We start from the raw sequence: 19,269 nt of genomic DNA, 5'->3' as shown, positions 1-19,269 counted from the left end.
GTGTTACTGCAAGATAATCAGCTTTGTGACAGTTTATGCTATCTATACTTTGGACAGGCTGTATTAAATCCTACCAAGGATCATTTTCCTATAAAGGCATATCTGTTTGTTTAATTTCTGACTTGAATCCTAGTCTATCTGAATTCCCAATCCTGATTGCATGGAAGGTGTGTGTACAAACCGGTGACTGCTTATATCATTCCGTTCAGTTTAATCAATATTATAAAGTAATGTGCTGCTTGGAAACAGTTACAGTTGCATAGACAGAGACAGCTTTTTTTTTGTAAAAGAAATATGCATGAATGAATATTGGTCTTTTTTATTGCTTGGTCATGAGTATGAGTATCGATGGTTTTTAAAATGGCTTTCTTATGCATTACAGAGGAGCCTTTTCTGTGGTGAGACGATGTATGAAAATCTCCAGTGGACAGGAGTATGCTGCTAAAATTATCAACACCAAGAAGCTGTCTGCCAGGGGTGAGCTCTGAAATCTGATTGTTTAAAGCTTTCATTGTTTGGAGCGATTGTGAGCGTTGTGATGAAGCAAAGGTTTAGCCTTTAAGTGGTACGGAATAATCATAAATATGACTTTCAATCCTAAGAGGTTGCATGAGTGATCCAAGTCATAATTACAACTGGGAAACTGGCGGGAGAAGATTACGTTTTCTCAATTTTTTTTAAAATGCAGCTAAATATTCATGTATGTCAATCAACAGTCATTCTGTGTATTTTGTACAGCATTAAAGTAGCTATATATTTAGCTAATAATAATAATAGAATAGAACGGGGCATAGAAGCCTTTATTATCGCCACATATACATTACAGCACAGTGGAATTTTTTTCTTCACATACCCCAACTAAGGAGGTTGGGGTCAGAGTGCAGGGGCGGCTATGATACAGCGCCCCTGGAGCAGAGAGGGTTGAGGGCCCAGCTCAAGGGCCCAGCAGTGGCAGCTTGGCTGTGCTGGGCCTTGAACCCCGATCCTCCGATCAACAACCCAGAGCCTTAACCAGTTGAGCCACCACTGCCCCATATAGCTAATATTTGCCCAGATTTCATTTAAATATAATATAAATATAATATAAATAAAATAAATATTCATTTCATATAAAGGTAGTGGTTTAAAACAGTGTCAAAATGAAAAGTAAAAGAAATATGGATGAATACAAATGGCATAGTATTAGACCACTGAGAATTATTTTACTTTAACAACCATGTTTTGTTTAATTGCTGGGGTCTACAGTTTGTAAACAGAGAAAAAGTACATGTTACATAAATGTTAATAAAAAAAAAAGAAATTGTAATCATTGGAAAAATGGCAAATATACTGTGTGATATGGTGTTACTGCGGGATAATAAGCTTTGTGACAATAAATGTTATCTATACTTTGATCAGGCTGTATTAAAGCCCATCCAACAAGGATTACTTTCCTATAAAGGCATATTTGTTCGTTTCATTTCTGACTTAAATCATGCTCTTTCTGAATACTCAGTCCTGATTGGCTGGAAGGTGTGTGTGTACAAACCGGTGTATATAGCCTACATGTCGCTCCAGTCGGTTTAATCACTATTCTAATGTAATGCGTTGGCTTGAAACAGTCGTAACCATAGTAACATACAGTTACAGCTGCATACAGTGTGAGACAGCTATTGTATAAGAAAAAAGAAATTTGTATGAATAAACCTTGGTCATGAGAAACAATAGTTTTAATACAGGTCTGTCTTGTATAGGGAGACTGGGAGCAATATAATATTTTAGATTATATTCTCTTAATTGCATCAACCCAGCCTGATCGAGAAGAATTGTTTTCTAAGCAAGAAATGCTGTAATAAATTAAATCACACCTCAGACAGCATACAGAGTGTGTATGCAAACAACGATCTGTTTTAAAAATGTTTTGTTTTGCTCACCAAGTCTTGGCCCACACTCCATCACCCACACCATGAGCTGTCTGGACAGCTTCCTCACCTCTCTGGCACACAGTGACTCAGTATGCCAATGTCATGATGAGGCTGAGCACTGAATTTCCCTGCCTTTTCATGTGTGTCAGGGCTTTCATTGGCAGCTGTTCATCGAGTGTGGCTGTCTGTCTCTCTGTGTCTCTGTCTGTCTGTGTGTGTATGTCTGTGTATCTGTATGATGCCTCTTGGTTGACTCGGTGTGAATCCTTAGTAGGCTTCTGAGAAACTGAGGTCCTGTGTGCAAGAGGAAGGTGGCTCATCTGCTTGTCTTTTATTTTGCAAGAGAACAGGGGTAGAGTGAGTGAGTGGTGTGTGGCAGGTGGAGTGTGTGTGTGCGCAAGTGTGCGAGAGACAGATGGAAAGAGTGCTGGAGATGGGGAGAAAGAGAAAGGAGAGGTGTAGAGAGGATAATGGAATAGATGAGAGATATAGACAGAGAGAGATGTTCTAAAGAGGGAGAGAGAGAGTGGGTGATGGAGATAACGGAGAGTAATTGACAGAGAGATTGAGAAGGATATAAATCTCTCTCTGTGTCTCTGTGATGTGTTGAAGGTCAGCTGAGGGACTCAGTGTAGGGATTCCCCTCATTTCCCAGCTCTGTGATCTAAATAGAAATGAAACTCAGGTACAGAACCTGAGGGAGCCTTCAATGCTGAGCAACAGAGCTGAAGCTTGACATTACTCTCATGCCCTGTGTGTGAGAATTAATGACAGAACAGTAACTGAATCTTGCGTGTGATTTAGAAAATAATGACTTATGTGGACCAAAATGCAGCTCCATCAGTGAGCTGAAGCATTACTGAAGTAATTTACACATCCTTCCAGACATGGTTATTGCCCAGATAGTAGAATTGACATCTTATCTAATTAGGAAAGTAATTCCTTATTTATTTATTTTTTTTGTTTACCATCGGTGCTGTGTGTAGTTTTGTGGTATTCTGACAGGTAGCTTATGTTTGGTAGCAATGCAAGGTATACGGCTGAAAGCCTTTTCCACACATACTGATTTATTTTCTGACCTCACTTTTAGCTATTGACTATAGTTGATCCATGATGTTTTACTGTTATCACATCACCACATGCCGCCATGGCTTCTCACTCCCAGCAACCACCTGCACTCCCACGATCAGTCATCATTGCTCTAATTGTGTTCATTTGTGTTTAGTTAATATCTATTATTCAGTTTGCCCTATGCAAAGTATATTCAGATCTCTCCCGTTCATTATGTTTAATCAAGCCTGTTTCCTGCTCTTGAAAACTGGTTTATTGGATTTAGTATTTTCTCTGTTCTCACTTGTTTGGATCCCGTTCATTGCTGGATTTACCTGCGCTTGTTTTGACCCTGTTTTCTGCCTGACGTCTGTTGGATTTTTCGCCAAGTCTAGTTTTGCTTTTGTTTTTAGTTTTTTAATGTTTCTAATATTTTTTTAAACTGTTCCTAATTATATGACACTAATAATTCTATACACAACTTACATTTGCACCCTTCCCCAAAGTATTTACCTTTGTGAAAGCCATTATATATAATGCCTCAAAACCAATCCAGCACAAGCAATAAACTTTAGGGTACAATTCAGCACAAATTGGAATAGCTTTATTTAATCTAATACAACAATCATTTTGATGTAATTCAATTCAATTCAAGTTTATTTGTATAGCGCTTTTTACAATAGACATTGTCTCAAAGCAGCTTTACAGAACATAAACACAGAGCAGAAGGTAAACATAATTAATGATAAAGGAATTAATGAATAATAAAAGAAATAAGAATTAACAGAATAAAAATTCTAGATTATTATTAGATGTATATAGTTCACAGTGTGTATGTATTTATTCCCCTATGAGCAAGTCTGAGATGACTCAGGCAGCAGTGGCAAGGAAAAACTCCCTTAAATTGGTAAAGGAAGAAACCTTGAGAGGAACCGGACTCAAGGGGGAACCCATCCTCATATGGGTGACACTGGGGGTGTGATTGTAATATACAGTCAAACAAATGGTGTATTGGTGTGAGGATCATGGACTTCTGATCTCCTGAGTACCACAGAGTCTAACTGGAGATGTCTCAGGATTCTTAGAGTCGGCCTCGGCTCAGTGGACGTCCAAAGGCTTCGTCCCACAGAGAACTGTTGGGAGTAATACAGTGCTATGTTCTATTCACTTGTAGTGTTGAATACATAAATGACATGGATGCTGTCTGCTTAATCTTTGGTGTGAGGTGGAATAAGAACGTTGTACTGTGAAGTCGCGCTTGTGGATTTGAAACTCATTTGAAAGCATGATGAATGATCGTAGGAATCATGGAAGATGCTTTTATAGCTAGCATTTTATCAATTTCGGTTCTGTACAAAGGGGCTGTATTTGGCATGATAAATTGAATAATGCATTGCTGAAGCATTTATATTTGCAAGGAATAAAACATGAAGAGCGAGCAAATGATTAGATGAACAAGTGAAGATGATTAAAAAAAGACAAAAAAAACAGAACAAAGTTGATGGTGTGTGTGTGTGTGTGTGTGTGTGTGTGTGTGTAATGGAGAGAGAAAAATGGCTAGAGGGAGAAATAAGACAGAGAAGATGAAGAAAGGGAGCCATAGAAAGTTAGAGAAAGAGACAGATTATTTTCAACTATCCAGTGCAGAGCATTTGACTTATTATTTTTAAAAGATTTCGTTAGCAGAATATTAAGCCTCATCCCATAATCACTATTACAGTATCTGTTAAAAGACTTGTTAAAAGTCTTAATATGTGATTGGGAAACAGTGAATGAAAAATCTGTATAAAGTCTCCTCGTCATGTGCTTGTGTCTTAAATCACTTTAAGTTATAAAGCACTTTGAAATCCATAGACATTTATCTTTCCTTCAGGGAGCTCAATTTGGGTCACCACCTGAGAATGGTGACTGGAATTGAGAGCAGCTTCAATCATTTTTGTTAGCCTTTAGGGTAATTTGACTCACTAACCTAGACTACTTTTGGGGTTTTTTTGGTAGAACTTAAGAGGATTAATCACTTTCCTTCCCCCGAGTGTTCTCTAGTCCTCAGAAGACCCATTGGTGCCCCTGAGGTTTGTAAACCAGTAATCTTCACTGAATCTTGGCTTTGGTTTTAGCCTCAAAATTTTTGTGTGTGTGTCAGTATACGTATGTACAATTATATTACTTGGATTTGTGATAACACTATGTAGCCTGTTAATGAGGACTTTTTTTATCTGCTTAAATGATAAAAATGATTGTAGTCAACCTAGTTAAGACTCTCAGGGCAGTGGCTCACATCCCATTGCTAGATGCTGGATGATCATATAGAAGCTATGGACTGTAAACTATAGTGGCCTCATTAAGTGATGTGAACATATTTTTTTCTCTTTAACTCCAGTTGTCATGAAAAGTTTTGGATATTGAATTCCAGTTTAACAATTTTTAATAATTCAACTCCAAATAATCCATTGTCTTGACTGCTGTAACTAGAAACGGAGCTTATCTTCAAGGTGGGCTTATTTTCATTCTCAAGGCAACTTTCATTTGAAATCTATAAAATCTGTTATTTAGAGTCCTTGCATTTGTTTTATATAAACTGGCCAGACATATTGCAGCTTTCTTCCATCTTTCCGAAGAGGCCTGGACGTGATGCTCAGTATATCTAAACCTTTTTTTAATCAATAAGCCTCTACTACTACTACTACTACTACTACTACTACTACTACTACTACTACTACTAATAATAATAATAATAATAATAATAACAAAAGCCAACAATGTGGCTAAAATAGAGATTATTTGTAAGTTGTATTTATATTTAGGGTGCGTGTGGAGATCTTTTAATCCATTAGAGAAGCCTCTGGCTCTGTCCTCATCAGAAGAAGGTTATAGACTTGTTTGATTAACAGTGCTTCGAGTGATTTTTGTGATTACCCTGCTTTGGTCAAAGTATTTTTGTTTTAGGTTCTATAGTTCAACCCAGTCCTATCTGCTTGGGAGCAAGAACCCTTTTTAAAAATCCATCCAGTATTACTTACATTTCCCAACCTCTCCTGGCCCAAACTCTTTTGGGTTTTCATTTTCAGCATTGAATTCTTTTTGTCATGTCACACTCCACAGTGGGGTTTAATGGCTCATATGAAAGTAGACATTCTGGGATTTAAGAGCTTGTATTTGGTAGGGGCAGTAATTTGATCATTACTGAAGGTACAGAAAGCATCTCTACTCTGAGATTTCCCTAGTGCTTGTTGATAAAAGTGTAAAATCAGAAGCCGTCATCTTCAACCACTTATATACTGTGTAAGGTTATCCCATCAGAGGGAAAAACATCTCACATTCAAAGCCAACACTGTCCTGATTAATTTTATATCAGACCTGTGTCAAGCAAATAAAGCAAGCCAGTAATTGTAAAAAAGGGTTAGATTATTTACAACACAACAATGTATTGTTCAGTCTACTTGACATGCTCACAAATCGATGGCCTTATAGTGTGTGGCATTCTGAATTGTGTACAACTAGAATTGTGTGAACTGAAAAGACCAATCACAGTTTTGTTAGAAATTACACAAGTGTGTGCATCAGATTCCATTTTCCTACTACATGTATAATGAGTGTTCTGTTTCTCTAAACATTTTAAGATCAAAGAAACTGGAGTATGGGCTCTTGTTCTAAATAAACTACAGTTTGGACAATTATATCAAACATGGAATTCACACCAATGTGACCCACAGCTTTTTGCCTGGATCCGGAGAGCTGTCAGATCAAGTCACAAAGCACATGCTACTGAGACATGCACCGATAGCACACTTCAATGTTATTAATTAAAGTAATGTCTTTGGACTTTGAATTTGGACTTTCAGTAGAAATGTGCCATGAAACATTTGGGTAGAGAATAACCAGCCTGTTCTGCCCACCATCACCAAATTGCCCTCTTACTGCATTACACTGTTATGCTTCCCACTGCACTGAACTGCCTCTACTGCACTGAACTGCCACCCCAACATTCTGTAGTGCCGTCCATTGCACTTTATTACACCTGCTCCTCTACCAAACAGTACTGCCCCCGACTGCACTGTACTCCACGCCATTGTGCTGTACTGCTCCTCTTCTGCTGTACTTCCCCCAAGCATGCTGAATTGCTTCACATCCAAATCAGGTGTGTTCATTTTCTGTGCCGTTTCTTACTGACAGCTAACCAAATACCACACATTGTCTGTGTTGACAGTACTGTACATAAATGACAGCACATGCCTACATGAAACAGGCCCCTGTATTATTATTATTATTATTATTATTATTATTATTATTATTATTATTATTATTATTATTATTGAAACGTACAACAATATGATCAGATCAGTACCAGCTCACATTTTGGAGGGAGTTTTTAGCAGAATCATTTAAATGATTAGCATCTTACATCTATGTGTGGTATTTAATGTGACATTGAACAAGTAGAAATGTATGTCTGTAAGGATATGAGGCTTTTTTTTGTCCAGCAGTAAGATGAGTCATCAGACAGTATGTCAAAGAGGACAGCAGGATGAAGCTTTTTCAGTATCCATCAGTCATGTTTTTTTTTTCCTGGCTGGTTAACAAATACAATTGCAAGGAATTTGTGAACTCTGCCGATGGAACGTGTCTGTGCACATCGTAAATATACACATCTTGAGATGCGAGCTTTTATCCATGTATGCGTTAGATGTTAGGTCAAGATGAATGCTTATACCCAAGAACTGGTGCTGTAATAAAACAGAATAGTAATATGTAATGCTTTAATTAATTAGATTTAGTATTGTTAAACCTGATGGTGTACACCTAATGGGAGATTAAAAGAGTATTTAACTTCACTCATTCTGAACACAAAAGTCCTGCTCACTTTTGAATTTAAACATTGGAGGCAAATCTTTGGTTGATTTTTAGAGCTTATATTAAAAGCAGAATTCAAGCAGACACTTTTTTCTTTTTCCATAACAGTAATTTGTCACTTATATAGCTGAACTCGTGCGAATCAATCACAAAAGCAACACCAAACATGCTGACTTTCTGAGTTCTCCTTCCACAAGCATGAGTTTCCTTATATACACATTCTCATTAGCTCTATGCATAGCTCATTAGACTGGAAACCACAGCTGGACCTACGCATGAATGAATAAATGAAGGCCTCGTATGTACAGTACTGTTACAGCAAAGGCAGGTGTACTCATGTGATGTTTTGTTTCCCAGGAGAATTCAGTTCAGGAACAGCTTCGCGTCTGTTCTTTATTTTCACAGGTTGTGAAAAAGAGCACACTGCTATTCTTCCTTATTCTCTGTTGCCAACTTTCTCTCACTCACTCACTCACTCACTCACTCACTCACTCACTCACTCTCTCACTCTCACACTCTCACACTCTCACACACACACACACACACACACACACACACACACACACACACACACACACACACACACACACACACACACCAAGCTCAGCAAGTGCACAGAAATAAAGAGAGACAATATCTGAAAGTTAATCTGCATCCCTAATAAAAGGTTACTTGGAGTTCTGCATAGACCCCTTAGGGATCGCGAAGTAAAAATGACCACTAGGGGATGAGCCAGAAACAAGCGTCAATGCAGCTTTAAAGCATTAAATCCTCTAAAAACACGAAAAAACTTATGTTTCTAGTAAAGTTTATACTCTCAAGATTTTCTTAAGCCCACACACAAAGAATAATATGATTCATAGCCATCATACTATTTGAAAAATTTTTTGGAGTAAACTGACCTAGGTGGCGCTAGACCAGTTTTTCCCTTACCTTTAGACACTTCCCTTTCTTCACTGGGGTGTCATGACATAATTTTTGGGAACCCTCTTTTGACTGACAATTGCTCCTTCCAATAGCAGTGTCCAGGACCTCTACAGCTCTTTAGCCAATAAGGAGACGATTCCAACGGTATGCAACATGCCACATCTCCGAGGCCTCATGCTGCGCAAAAAAGTTGTGCAAAGGATTTAATGCGCGATCCTCGACTATTTCACACTCGCACAGCTCAGGGTGTCGGGTTACAGGCCTTTTTTCACAGCAAACTTGTAGACAGAGAGGCTCTGTTTGTTTTAGGCCTTTTAAACTGAGCATGCAGTCTTTTAATTCAAAGTTTTACAGTAAACAAGTAAACAAGAAACACATGACCGGATGGACATGTCCGTAGAAAAATATTTTTATTGAAGCCATTTTTGGGTCTTTTGACTTGAAATTTTTTTGGTGAAAGCCAAGACATGTGGCTATGACCCTCAGTTGTTATTTGGTTCCTAACATGTTCCAGAGAAATAAGATTAATCAGTTTATCAGGTAAACAACTCGGGTGGAAATCAAAACCTTCCATTCTAGCCTCTGTAACTTTGTGTCAGTAAGGCCTAGAATCAATCTGTATCTGAAACTAGAGAATCTCTTCTTTCCAATGAGACCAGGCTCACCCCTGTGTGTCAAAGTATGTGGGAGCTGTACCACTGTTTGTTGGGTAGGTCATGTAGGCGAAAAACCTGCAATGGGGGCGAGATCCCTAAGAGGCTAGGATTCTGTATTTGGCCAGAACAACATTATTCCAAAAAAAATGTTTCTATGTAGAATTCTTCGAGAGCAGCAAAGCTTTTATATTAAAGCTGTTTTCTATCCTAGATGCTACAACACTGTGAAAAGTATGTAGACAATGCTGCAAGATGTTCTGAAATTACATGTTTTTGAACAACCTGTTTAAGAAAGATCAAAAAGTTTATTATATTTGTGAATTAATTCAGAATGAAATGCTAAACTCTTCAATAATATGGAGGAGTTTTCCTGTTATCAATTCTAGAGTTTTTATACCTTTTTATGTTTTGTTATTATCAGTTTATACTGTGTTTGAATTTGCTGTATTTAAGATTTGCATTTTGCACTATTAGTAATTTTGGAATTGTAAACTTGAAATTTATGCCTTATGTATTCTATTCTTTCTTTTGTCTTTAATTCATGTCATAGACTGCAGGAGGATTCACAATTAATGGTGTAATAATTAACAATTAACTCTTAAATCTTTAAAAATAATAATGAATTTCTATTATTAATTATTTGTATTGATTCAATAATAATAATAATAATAAGAAGAAGAAGAAGAAGAAGAAGAACATATAAATGATTCCATAAAGAACCCTCTGTAAGAGTTATTTTCTTTGAACCCTTTAAAATGGTTCGATAAAAGATTTATTTTAGGTTCCATGTTTGAAGCAAGTGAAAGAACCATTTTATGTTCAGTTTTAGGGTCTTGATAGAACCAATCGGTTTAAGAGCGTGGGAGTGAATTTTAAAATGACTCAAATTCTTTGTGTATTGTGAGTGGGAACAAATTTGTCGTAAACAAACATTGGCATTTCCAATTACTAAACAAACTCTGACTCTGTGTGTAAATGGGGTGAGTGAGTCATGTGTGCACATATGCTGCCATGCTCAAAACTCATCTGTGACACATTACACACAGCACATTTACTAAGAGAAATGTTCCCCACTAGTAGTTTACACCCTTGGCACCAGAACAGAAAGACAGACTAATTATTTAACTGACTGTTAATGTCGATGGTTTCCTTATAAATTTGCAAAGACACAGCAAGCTCTTGACAATCTAATGTGATTTGAAATCTGTTACTACTTACTGTAGGACTTCACGTATAAATCCAGAAGTGCTGTTTATTCACAAATATCTGCTAGGAAGTGATAGCTACTACTCTCTGCTACAGTAACAGATGAGTTGAATAAATGTAAGCAAGGTAAGAGCATTTATTGTCATCGAATAGAATGTAACAAAATTTAGTGTGGCGACTCTAATATCTGTCAGCGTGTTATGTTTAATTGTTACTCGTTGCTGTCTTAAATTAAGAGAGGCAAAAAGAAGACCTAAAAATAAGTCAGGACAGCACACTGTAAATATATACAAGACCGAGCATAAGAGTAATGCCTTGGTTACTGACGTGCATATTGAAGTGTATGTTGTGTATAGTGAAAAACATCCTGCACGTTGTGTACAGACACAAAGTGTTCTGTAGTGTATACAGTGTGTATTGTAGTGCATATAGCCGCAAAGGCTAAGCTTAGTGTAAAGTGGATCTTAACAGCTTTGCAGGACTGAGAAATTACTGGGGTTGGGTCATGGGTGCACGGGTACAGCTTTTGGTAAAGAAGGTAAATTCAGCAAGAATTCAAGCAAAACCCCTGGACATATTCATCAATGTCTTTCATTCAATGCATTCTCTAGATTTAAAAGAGCTATTTTTAGTGAAATAGAATAATCTTGAGTGAGAATCTTGAACTAAATTTGATGACAAAAAGATGTGATTCCTGAATTTCCTCAAGAATTACACAGCAGCCCCAGTGCAACGCTAATACCGCATTGTGTTTGCGTTCTGCGACGTTCAAACCTACCACAGTGCCCCATGGCTGAGCACAGCATGAGCTCGCTAAAAATAGCTCTTTTAAGTCTAGAGATTGCAGTGAAATGAAAGACACTGATGAATATGTACAGGGGTTTTGCTCGATTTCTCTCTGAAGGAATCCTTCACGCCTTGTTTGCATCGATCTCCCTCCTCCTGTCTTTCTCAGTGGCAGATCACATCTGTCTGAGTGGGAGTCTCGTATGTGACAAGACATTCTTCAAACAGCGGGAGCATAACAAATGTATTCCCATTACGCCTTTTTTCAGTTCCTTTCCTCTTGAAGTGTTTTTGCTGAATTTGGAAGGTTCAATTTGTAATATGAAATTTAATGTTCAGACGCTACCACTGAAATATTAATGCTGGATTTTTGTGGATTAATGTTAAGGCCTGATGCAGTACAGAAATAAGTCTTATCATTTGTCTCATTTTAGATTCTGTCTTTCTTTTTATGGATGTCGAGTCCATGGAGAGATCCACTTAGCCTGTCAGTTGATGGAAAGAAAGAGAGGTGTATTATAGAATTAGAGATTTCTCTCATTCATGAATTCAGCAGTACAGTATGCAAAATCATAGAACTATTGCAGTTTAACAGTCATGCTTTTTTTCACTCTCTGTGTTTACCTGATAGAAATAGACCTACAGATAAGCTGGAGATTATAAGAGACCTGTAAGTCTGTTTAATTTGAAACAATCCAAATGGAAAAGGCCAGAGAGTGTTTGTTTTTTTCTATGGAGCCATCTCTACTCTGTAAAGAGTTACACATTGTCTCTCAGATTATGTTATGAACATTAATAAGGGAGACTAAATGCCTGGCAATTGTTGGTTATATGTTTCTGTATTTAAAATTATGAAGTGCATCATGTTCAATAACTTTTTCAGCTTTCTGTCAAACAGCCAGTCAGCACTTGGAAAATTTTTTTTAAATAATTTGTTGGGAAAATGTACAGTACATTAATTTCCTTTTCAGTCAAACAGCGATGCTGTAATTGGTTGATAAATGTTTACAAACAGATTTCCAACTGTTTTCTGTTAACTCTTTTTGTTAAAATACATTCTTCCAGTGTTATCTTGCTATTTTTCCATATTTATATTGTTCATAAATCACACAGATGTCATTATCAGCTTTACTGTATGTTATTATTTTGTTACTGTATGTTATATTATTTTGATAGCTTCTACTCATTAACTTAGCATATAGTCAATTATATTTCCAGGCAATCAGGTCATGGGACTGAACAGCACACTTTGGCTTTTACTTGCCCTGGGGCTGTGCAAAAGCAATGAGATAATTCACCTTCTGAACAGGATGTACGTTTCAGAATCTTCATTAAGGAAAATCCAGTAATTGTTGTCACGGCATGAGACAAGACATAGGATAAGGGAACCAATTAACAGCACAGCAAAGTGGGGAAAACAGGAAAGTAATCAAAAACGGAGTAAAAAGTTTTAGAAAAGACAAAAGTACTTAGGCCATCCTTAAAATATTCTTGTTTGCCGTAACCCGTCAGACCCTGTCAAATTAGGACTGACTCAAATTGTATTTTTTTTTTTTGCTTTAAGTCCGACCGACTTTCCGGTTTTAAATTTACGTTAAGACCGACCTTTTTTTTTTTTTACTCTTCAAACAACTAATACAAAAGAAATAAAATAATATTAATTATATTTTAGTAAGTATTGTAAATATATAAATTGCCTTGGCCTACATACAAACAAAGGCTTCGTTCTTTCTTTTAAATTGAAACCTGCGACGGCATCTATGTTTACACTATTGGTTAACGGATGTCACACTATTGCCTGTGCGTTCACTTCTTCTCATACTCTCAGTCACTGTCTGAGTCAACGGTTCATGCTTGATAATGATAGCTGCGGCTGCAGTAAACAATGTTCGCGGTCACTGTTCTAAGTCATACGGGCTCAGGCACCATAGTACATCTAAAAAATTCATTAAAACAGCTCGACACTGCTTTAACTTGGCACGAAGTTCTGGAAAAACTGTGTCCAGCATCAAAATAAGTTTTGAAATGATGTGTCCGAAGGCACGGGTTGAAGACCCAGTCTGTGACGTCACGATATGCTAATTTGTTTAAAGTCATACATACGTAATCACTATCACCAAAATTGTATCTTTTTTTATTTTTTTTTACATTGAAACTTCAAAAACAAATATACTGTATAGACCTACCTACTGACCTTTTTTTTTTTTTTTTTACTGTTACTGCAAACCAAAATATTTTTAAGGATGACCTGAGTTGAAGGTGCAAGACAATGCACCTATGCAACATAACAAACTTTAATTGACTAATAAGGACACAATTAAAGAATATTTTAAACTAGTTAGACAATTAAAACCAGAGATGAGCTCAAAATTAAAACTGGAATCCAAGCTGCAGAAGAGTACAAGTACATAAATATTTGTACAATTCTTGATTTTCATGAGTTTTGGTGGATTTCATGTGTTTAATAGCAATCAGATGCTTCTAGATACTAGTCTGATTTTTCTGAAGGTTGTTTTTTTTTTTTTTTGTGGAAACATGGCAGCAAGGTGAAATGTCTGATATCTAACAAACTGTATCCACAATTAAATAATTTCGACCACATTACTAAGTGTTGCTTCATAAGGTTTTGGTCAGAAAGAATATTTCATTACATCAATTGGATAATATTCAGAATGAGACTTTAGTTATAACCCCTTCAGATGCATTTACTTTTAAAGAGTAACTAGGTACACTTTCTGCTGTCTAAAGCAAAAGTGCTGAGCGAATTATACAGTTGTTTTTCTAATCAGTATTAAATGGTTTATCAGCATTGTCCTAGATGAGGAACTATGGATGGACCACAGTGTCAACAATGTCAATAGTAAGTCTTTGATCATTAGTAAAAAATCACCAAATCAGACTCCTCAAGCTGATAAGCTGCATAATCCATAACCATGTGTCCAGCTCCAAGAGTAGAAATAGGTTTGATATCACCATTTACTTTGAAAGATAAATTAAATTTTTTTTTTGTCTCTGTTAAAAAGAGTTAAGCATGCATCCAGATAACAAGCAAAAGTGGAAAGAGGGGATTGATCCCTTGAGTGTTCAGTTGACATCCTAATTTCCACAAGTAGGCCAGTGGCCCTGAAGAGAGTTTAGCTTGGCTTAATTAGAACCATTTTGTCTTTCAGAGTATCTATGTATCAGTCCAGAGATGTAAGTCCACTTTACAAAAAACAATGATCTCTTCTTTAATTCCAACTTCCTCAAGAGGCTAGATGTTTGTGAACTTGCACAAGATTTGAACAGAAACCTACACGCATTCTTATAAAAAAAAAAATGTCTACAGTAAATGTGTCAGTTTAGTACTAAAGTCACATGGGAGAAGAAGATCACTTGATGATAATGATGATGAGGATGATGATAACCATTGTAACAGAATGATTTCATGCCTAATGATCAGAACGAACAGGTCTGTAGGCTCTTTGACTGTAGGCTTTACAGATTCTCAGTTAAATATTGATGTATATTCGACAGATGGTTCATGTTAAGAACTGGGTGGTCATTTGTTCCTCTTTTATTTAGATGATTACAATGTAAACAGAAGCCACCATGGTGCTTACATAAAGGCATGACTTTTATTATTACTGAACGCAGTATTGTAAAATTTTTAATACAGATGCTGCTGTTGAGATGGTGCATGGTGTTCCGGGAGATTTCCACCCAGACCTACATTAGGGCATCAGTGAGCTACTGGACAGTCCCAGACAGATTTGTTTTCTTGCTGTGATGCATAAAAGTAACTAGGGTTTGTGAAGGTATCAATCCTAGTTTAAAGCAGAAATTATATTAAATTTCTGATTTTCCAGCAAGGACAATAAATTCAATAGCAGAACATCAGTTTTAGTAAACGTTTTAAGTTTAAACTCATAAGGTATAACTTTGTTTTTTACTCCTTTCTATACTAATTAGTTACAGGTTTTGATTATTAGCCACCTTGTACAGAACATGCCTGAGCTTCAATTGTGAACATGACGCACCACCACACTGCGTACTGCAGCTTCATTCACTGTTCCACCCTTACATGTTGTTGCTTAAAATATTAGATCAGCTTGTGCTTTACACTCTGTCTCTTTTTTCTTATTTTTTAAAGGATCCGACTGTTTTTTTTAATGAAAATAAAAATGCAGTGCTTATTTATTGTTTTCTAAAGTAATACAGCTTCTACCTGTTAACATCAGATCAATCTTCATTCCTGTACATGTACATTTACTCTTAAAAGAAATTATGACCCTTAAAGTTTTTTGAGGATCATTTCTTCTAGTGGAACTCATAGGTAGTCACTACAGTGAAAAGGGAGCCATACGTCTTGTTGTGGATAATGTGTAACTTGAGAAACACGCGTCACATGAAAAAGTTTGATGTGTTGATTTCTTTTTTGTTAGATGTGGTCAAATGAATGGATGTGTTTGTGTAAAGTATGGTCCTACTTTTTTATACCTGGTACCTTCTAGTACCCAACTCTGTTGATACCCAACTTTGTGGCAAAATCTCATACTCTGGAGTGAACTCAAACAGAAACGGATAGATTTCACCTGATGTAAGGCTGACTATGTATGAGCACATTGCATCTTTTCCACATTTTCCACATTTGCACATTTCAACTGGTACTAAGCATTTTGCACATTTTTTATCCTGTTTGTAAATTGTTCTATTTTCTGTTTCTTAACTACTGTATGTAAATGGTTCTGCAATTTCTGGTGCTCGCTCCCAAGAATTCCACTCACCATGGCACATGTGCTGTGGTGATGTGACAATAAACTTGACTTGACTTGACTTGACATTTGTCACACCTAAATCTGGCTGCTCCTAATTTCCTTAACTACATCAAACAGAATATGTAATCATCCACATATTCTGATCTCACCCACCCATCACTCCACTTTTCTCATGTTACTCTATGTGTGTGATCCTGCCTCAAGTCCATATACTGTATATGAAGAGCAAAACGGACAAACTATTTAAAACAGAACACAGTGTAATTACAAACAGTTTAGGACATCTGGCTCACGTCGACAACAATTACACCGTGTTAAATCAGCCTGAAAGCTGAAACCGGACCAAGGAAAGGAGAACAAAAGTCTCTTTTAGTAATTACACCTGTCGGAGCAGCTTGCAGAAAATAAGCAGTAAGAGCTTTCTGGACAAGGAAATACACAGACAAGAAACAGAGGTTTAACCCTTTTTACCAGTACACTATATTCCAGTCTTACAGTGGATATACAGATATTTTCAATCAATATAAACGAACAAATTATTTTATTATTGTAAAAACATGCATTCAGATTATGAAGAAACACTTGGGGCATCTCAGAAAGCAGAAATGGGTTTGATATCACTATTTATTTAGAAGACAGATTTATTTATTTTATTTTTTTTAAACAATGTTTCTATAAGGGCTGTTAAACATCACTATAGAGTGTGACATGATAAATAAATTTAATGCTGAACATGGACACAACCAAAACAGCAAATTCAATTTTTTTGTCATGTAAATGTTCTTTTTATTTATCTGTATTTATCATTAGACTTTATAGTGTTGATGGTGTTTGACAGTCTTAAATGCTAACACTTCTGAATATGGAAGCAGATTATCGAGTCATTGTTTCCTGTCTTTATATTGCACAAAATGTTTCTATGTAAGTTGTGTAGAAGTAGGCCTGGGTTTTGTCTGAAATAGCTAGTACGTGTAGTTTTTTTTTAGTTTCCTATCCTATTCTAAGAATTCTATTTGATCATGGTTCATGGTATGAATTTGAATTCTATTCAGCAGCACTTTAGTCATTTAGTCTATTTGGTTCTTTCACCTCCTCATCTGTACACTCTGCTCAAACAGATAAAGTTCCAGAGCTTCAACTTTGACATCAGAACCACTCCTAGCAATCTACATACAAGACGACAAACACAATGGTGCTAACTACTTGAGCCAAGTCTTTACTACAGCCTTGTATTCCTTCTGAAGAAGCCCGTTTTTCCGTATATTTGATATTGTTGTTGTTGTTTTTTTTTTTAAACGTCATCGTCACTGTGCCGGCAATGTCCCCTTGTGGCATCATTGTGAGACACAGCATCTAAACTCTCACAATTATATCAAAAGTACAGTAATAGGCAACAGAATCGTACGTTTAGGACTTTGTTTGTACATCATAGTCGAATCTAGCACACCTACAATCAACACCCCATTGGGCTGCTTAATTATTTAATCTGTAGACTGAGAGGTTTGATTGACACAGCATGCAGGTATCCCTATAATTAGGTTATTAATACATTTGCCATGTTTAAATAAACCTGACAGATCTTCCTGTTTCTGATTTGAACTACATTTATATTGGTTTAAGATAGATGATCTCTTTGAACAGGATTACGTTTCTATGCTGGTGTTTATTTTTGGATGTTTTTTAGTGAACAACAATTGAAGACAGTCTACATTTTTGTCTATGACCATGCTCATCATTATAACCAAATTTGCATTTGGATTAAAGTGTGTTTCATATTTGTTCATGTAAGGCAAAGTCTATTTCTTTTGCTAGTGTAACAGGATTATTACATCATGTATCTTTGTCCAAAAAAGGTTAATAACTTTCTAATCTAAAACTTAGTCTGGCCAAATAATTATGTTAAGGTTAGATTGTTTAGCATTGATATACTTATAACAGACACTGCCTTAACTCTACTTTGATGATACTGGTGAAAGAAGTACCTCTAACAGTTGAACCCATGTGGATCTGATTAGTCTCCAGCCTAAATTACTTAAGCCAATCCAAAGCTGAAGGTCTACAAAAGTGCACACATTTCAACCCCTGAGGAAAAATCATGTACTGGGGCCTGTCTTTGTACAATGTGTATTTGTTTAATTATACCTGTGAGAACCAAATCTCAGGTTTATAGAAACTTAAATATAGAATAAGGAATAGAAAGTTTCAGTGCACAGGGTAAATACCTCAGTATTTTTGGTTATGCATGATTAGTTCAGACATTTGTAGGGTTGTGTATCAAAATAAATTTTCCGATTCCGGTTCCAGTTCTGCCTTACGATTCCCGGTTCTGATTCCGGTTCCATAATAAAAGAAATGTGAAAAATAAGGCACAATACTTAAACAATTCCATTTGTGTTAGTTAATCACTCTTTAAATATTTTAAACAGAGCATTTCAATTCTTTCATTCATACATTCATTCATTTTCTAACGCTTATCCGAACTTCTCGGGTCGCGGGGAGCCTGGGCCTATCTCAAGCATCATTGGGCATCAAGGCAAGATACACCCTGGACGGAGTGCCAACCCATCGCAGGGCACACACACACACTCTCATTCACTCACACACTACGGACAATTTTCCAGAGATGCCAATCAACCTACCATGAATGTCTTTGGACCGGGGGAGGAAACCGGAGTACCCGGAGGAATCCCCCAAGGCACGGGGAGAACATGCAAACTCCACACACACAAGGTGGAGGCGGGAATCGAACCCCCAACCCTGGAGGTGTGAGACAAAGCTGCTAACCACTAAGCCACCGTGCCCCCCATTTCAATCCATATCAATTTAAATTTAAATAAATCCAACATCAAATTTAACCTCCAGAATTACAACTTTAGAAAACAGTTAGCAATTTTTCTGAAGAGAAATTAACATCTGCTTTCTCTGGGAGAAGACAAGACCTTTCCTGGCTTAATGTATCTCCAGCTGTGGAGAAAACCCTCTCAGAGGGGGTAGATTTGCTTCATTGTTGTAGCTTTGTAAATTAATCCACACTTTAGACTTTTTTTTAGACATGTTTAACAAAAAGCATACCTCAGCACAGCAGCGCGATTGACTGATTTCTGTGGTAAGCTGCATTAATTTGGTTGCGTG

The 19,269-nt window shown here is 36.7% G+C and overlaps 1 protein-coding gene across 11 annotated transcripts in view; it reads left to right on the top strand.

Moving 5' to 3' along the window:
* Window positions 1-19,269, top strand: part of camk2d1 (calcium/calmodulin-dependent protein kinase (CaM kinase) II delta 1) — a 71,984-nt gene that overhangs the window by 3,202 nt on the left and 49,513 nt on the right. For all 11 annotated transcript variants that reach the window (XM_027169194.2, XM_027169191.2, XM_027169189.2 and 8 more), the window contains exon 2: window positions 383-477. In XM_027169194.2, coding sequence (XP_027024995.1) covers window positions 383-477 — 95 coding nt within the window. The remainder of the gene's footprint in view (window positions 1-382; window positions 478-19,269) is intronic.

Source organism: Tachysurus fulvidraco, chromosome 1 (genome assembly GCF_022655615.1).
Source record: "Tachysurus fulvidraco isolate hzauxx_2018 chromosome 1, HZAU_PFXX_2.0, whole genome shotgun sequence".
Classification (NCBI taxonomy): Eukaryota; Metazoa; Chordata; class Actinopteri; order Siluriformes; family Bagridae; genus Tachysurus; species Tachysurus fulvidraco.
The sequence above is the reverse complement of the archived record's forward strand: the minus strand, read 5'-3'. Positions and strand labels throughout refer to the sequence as shown.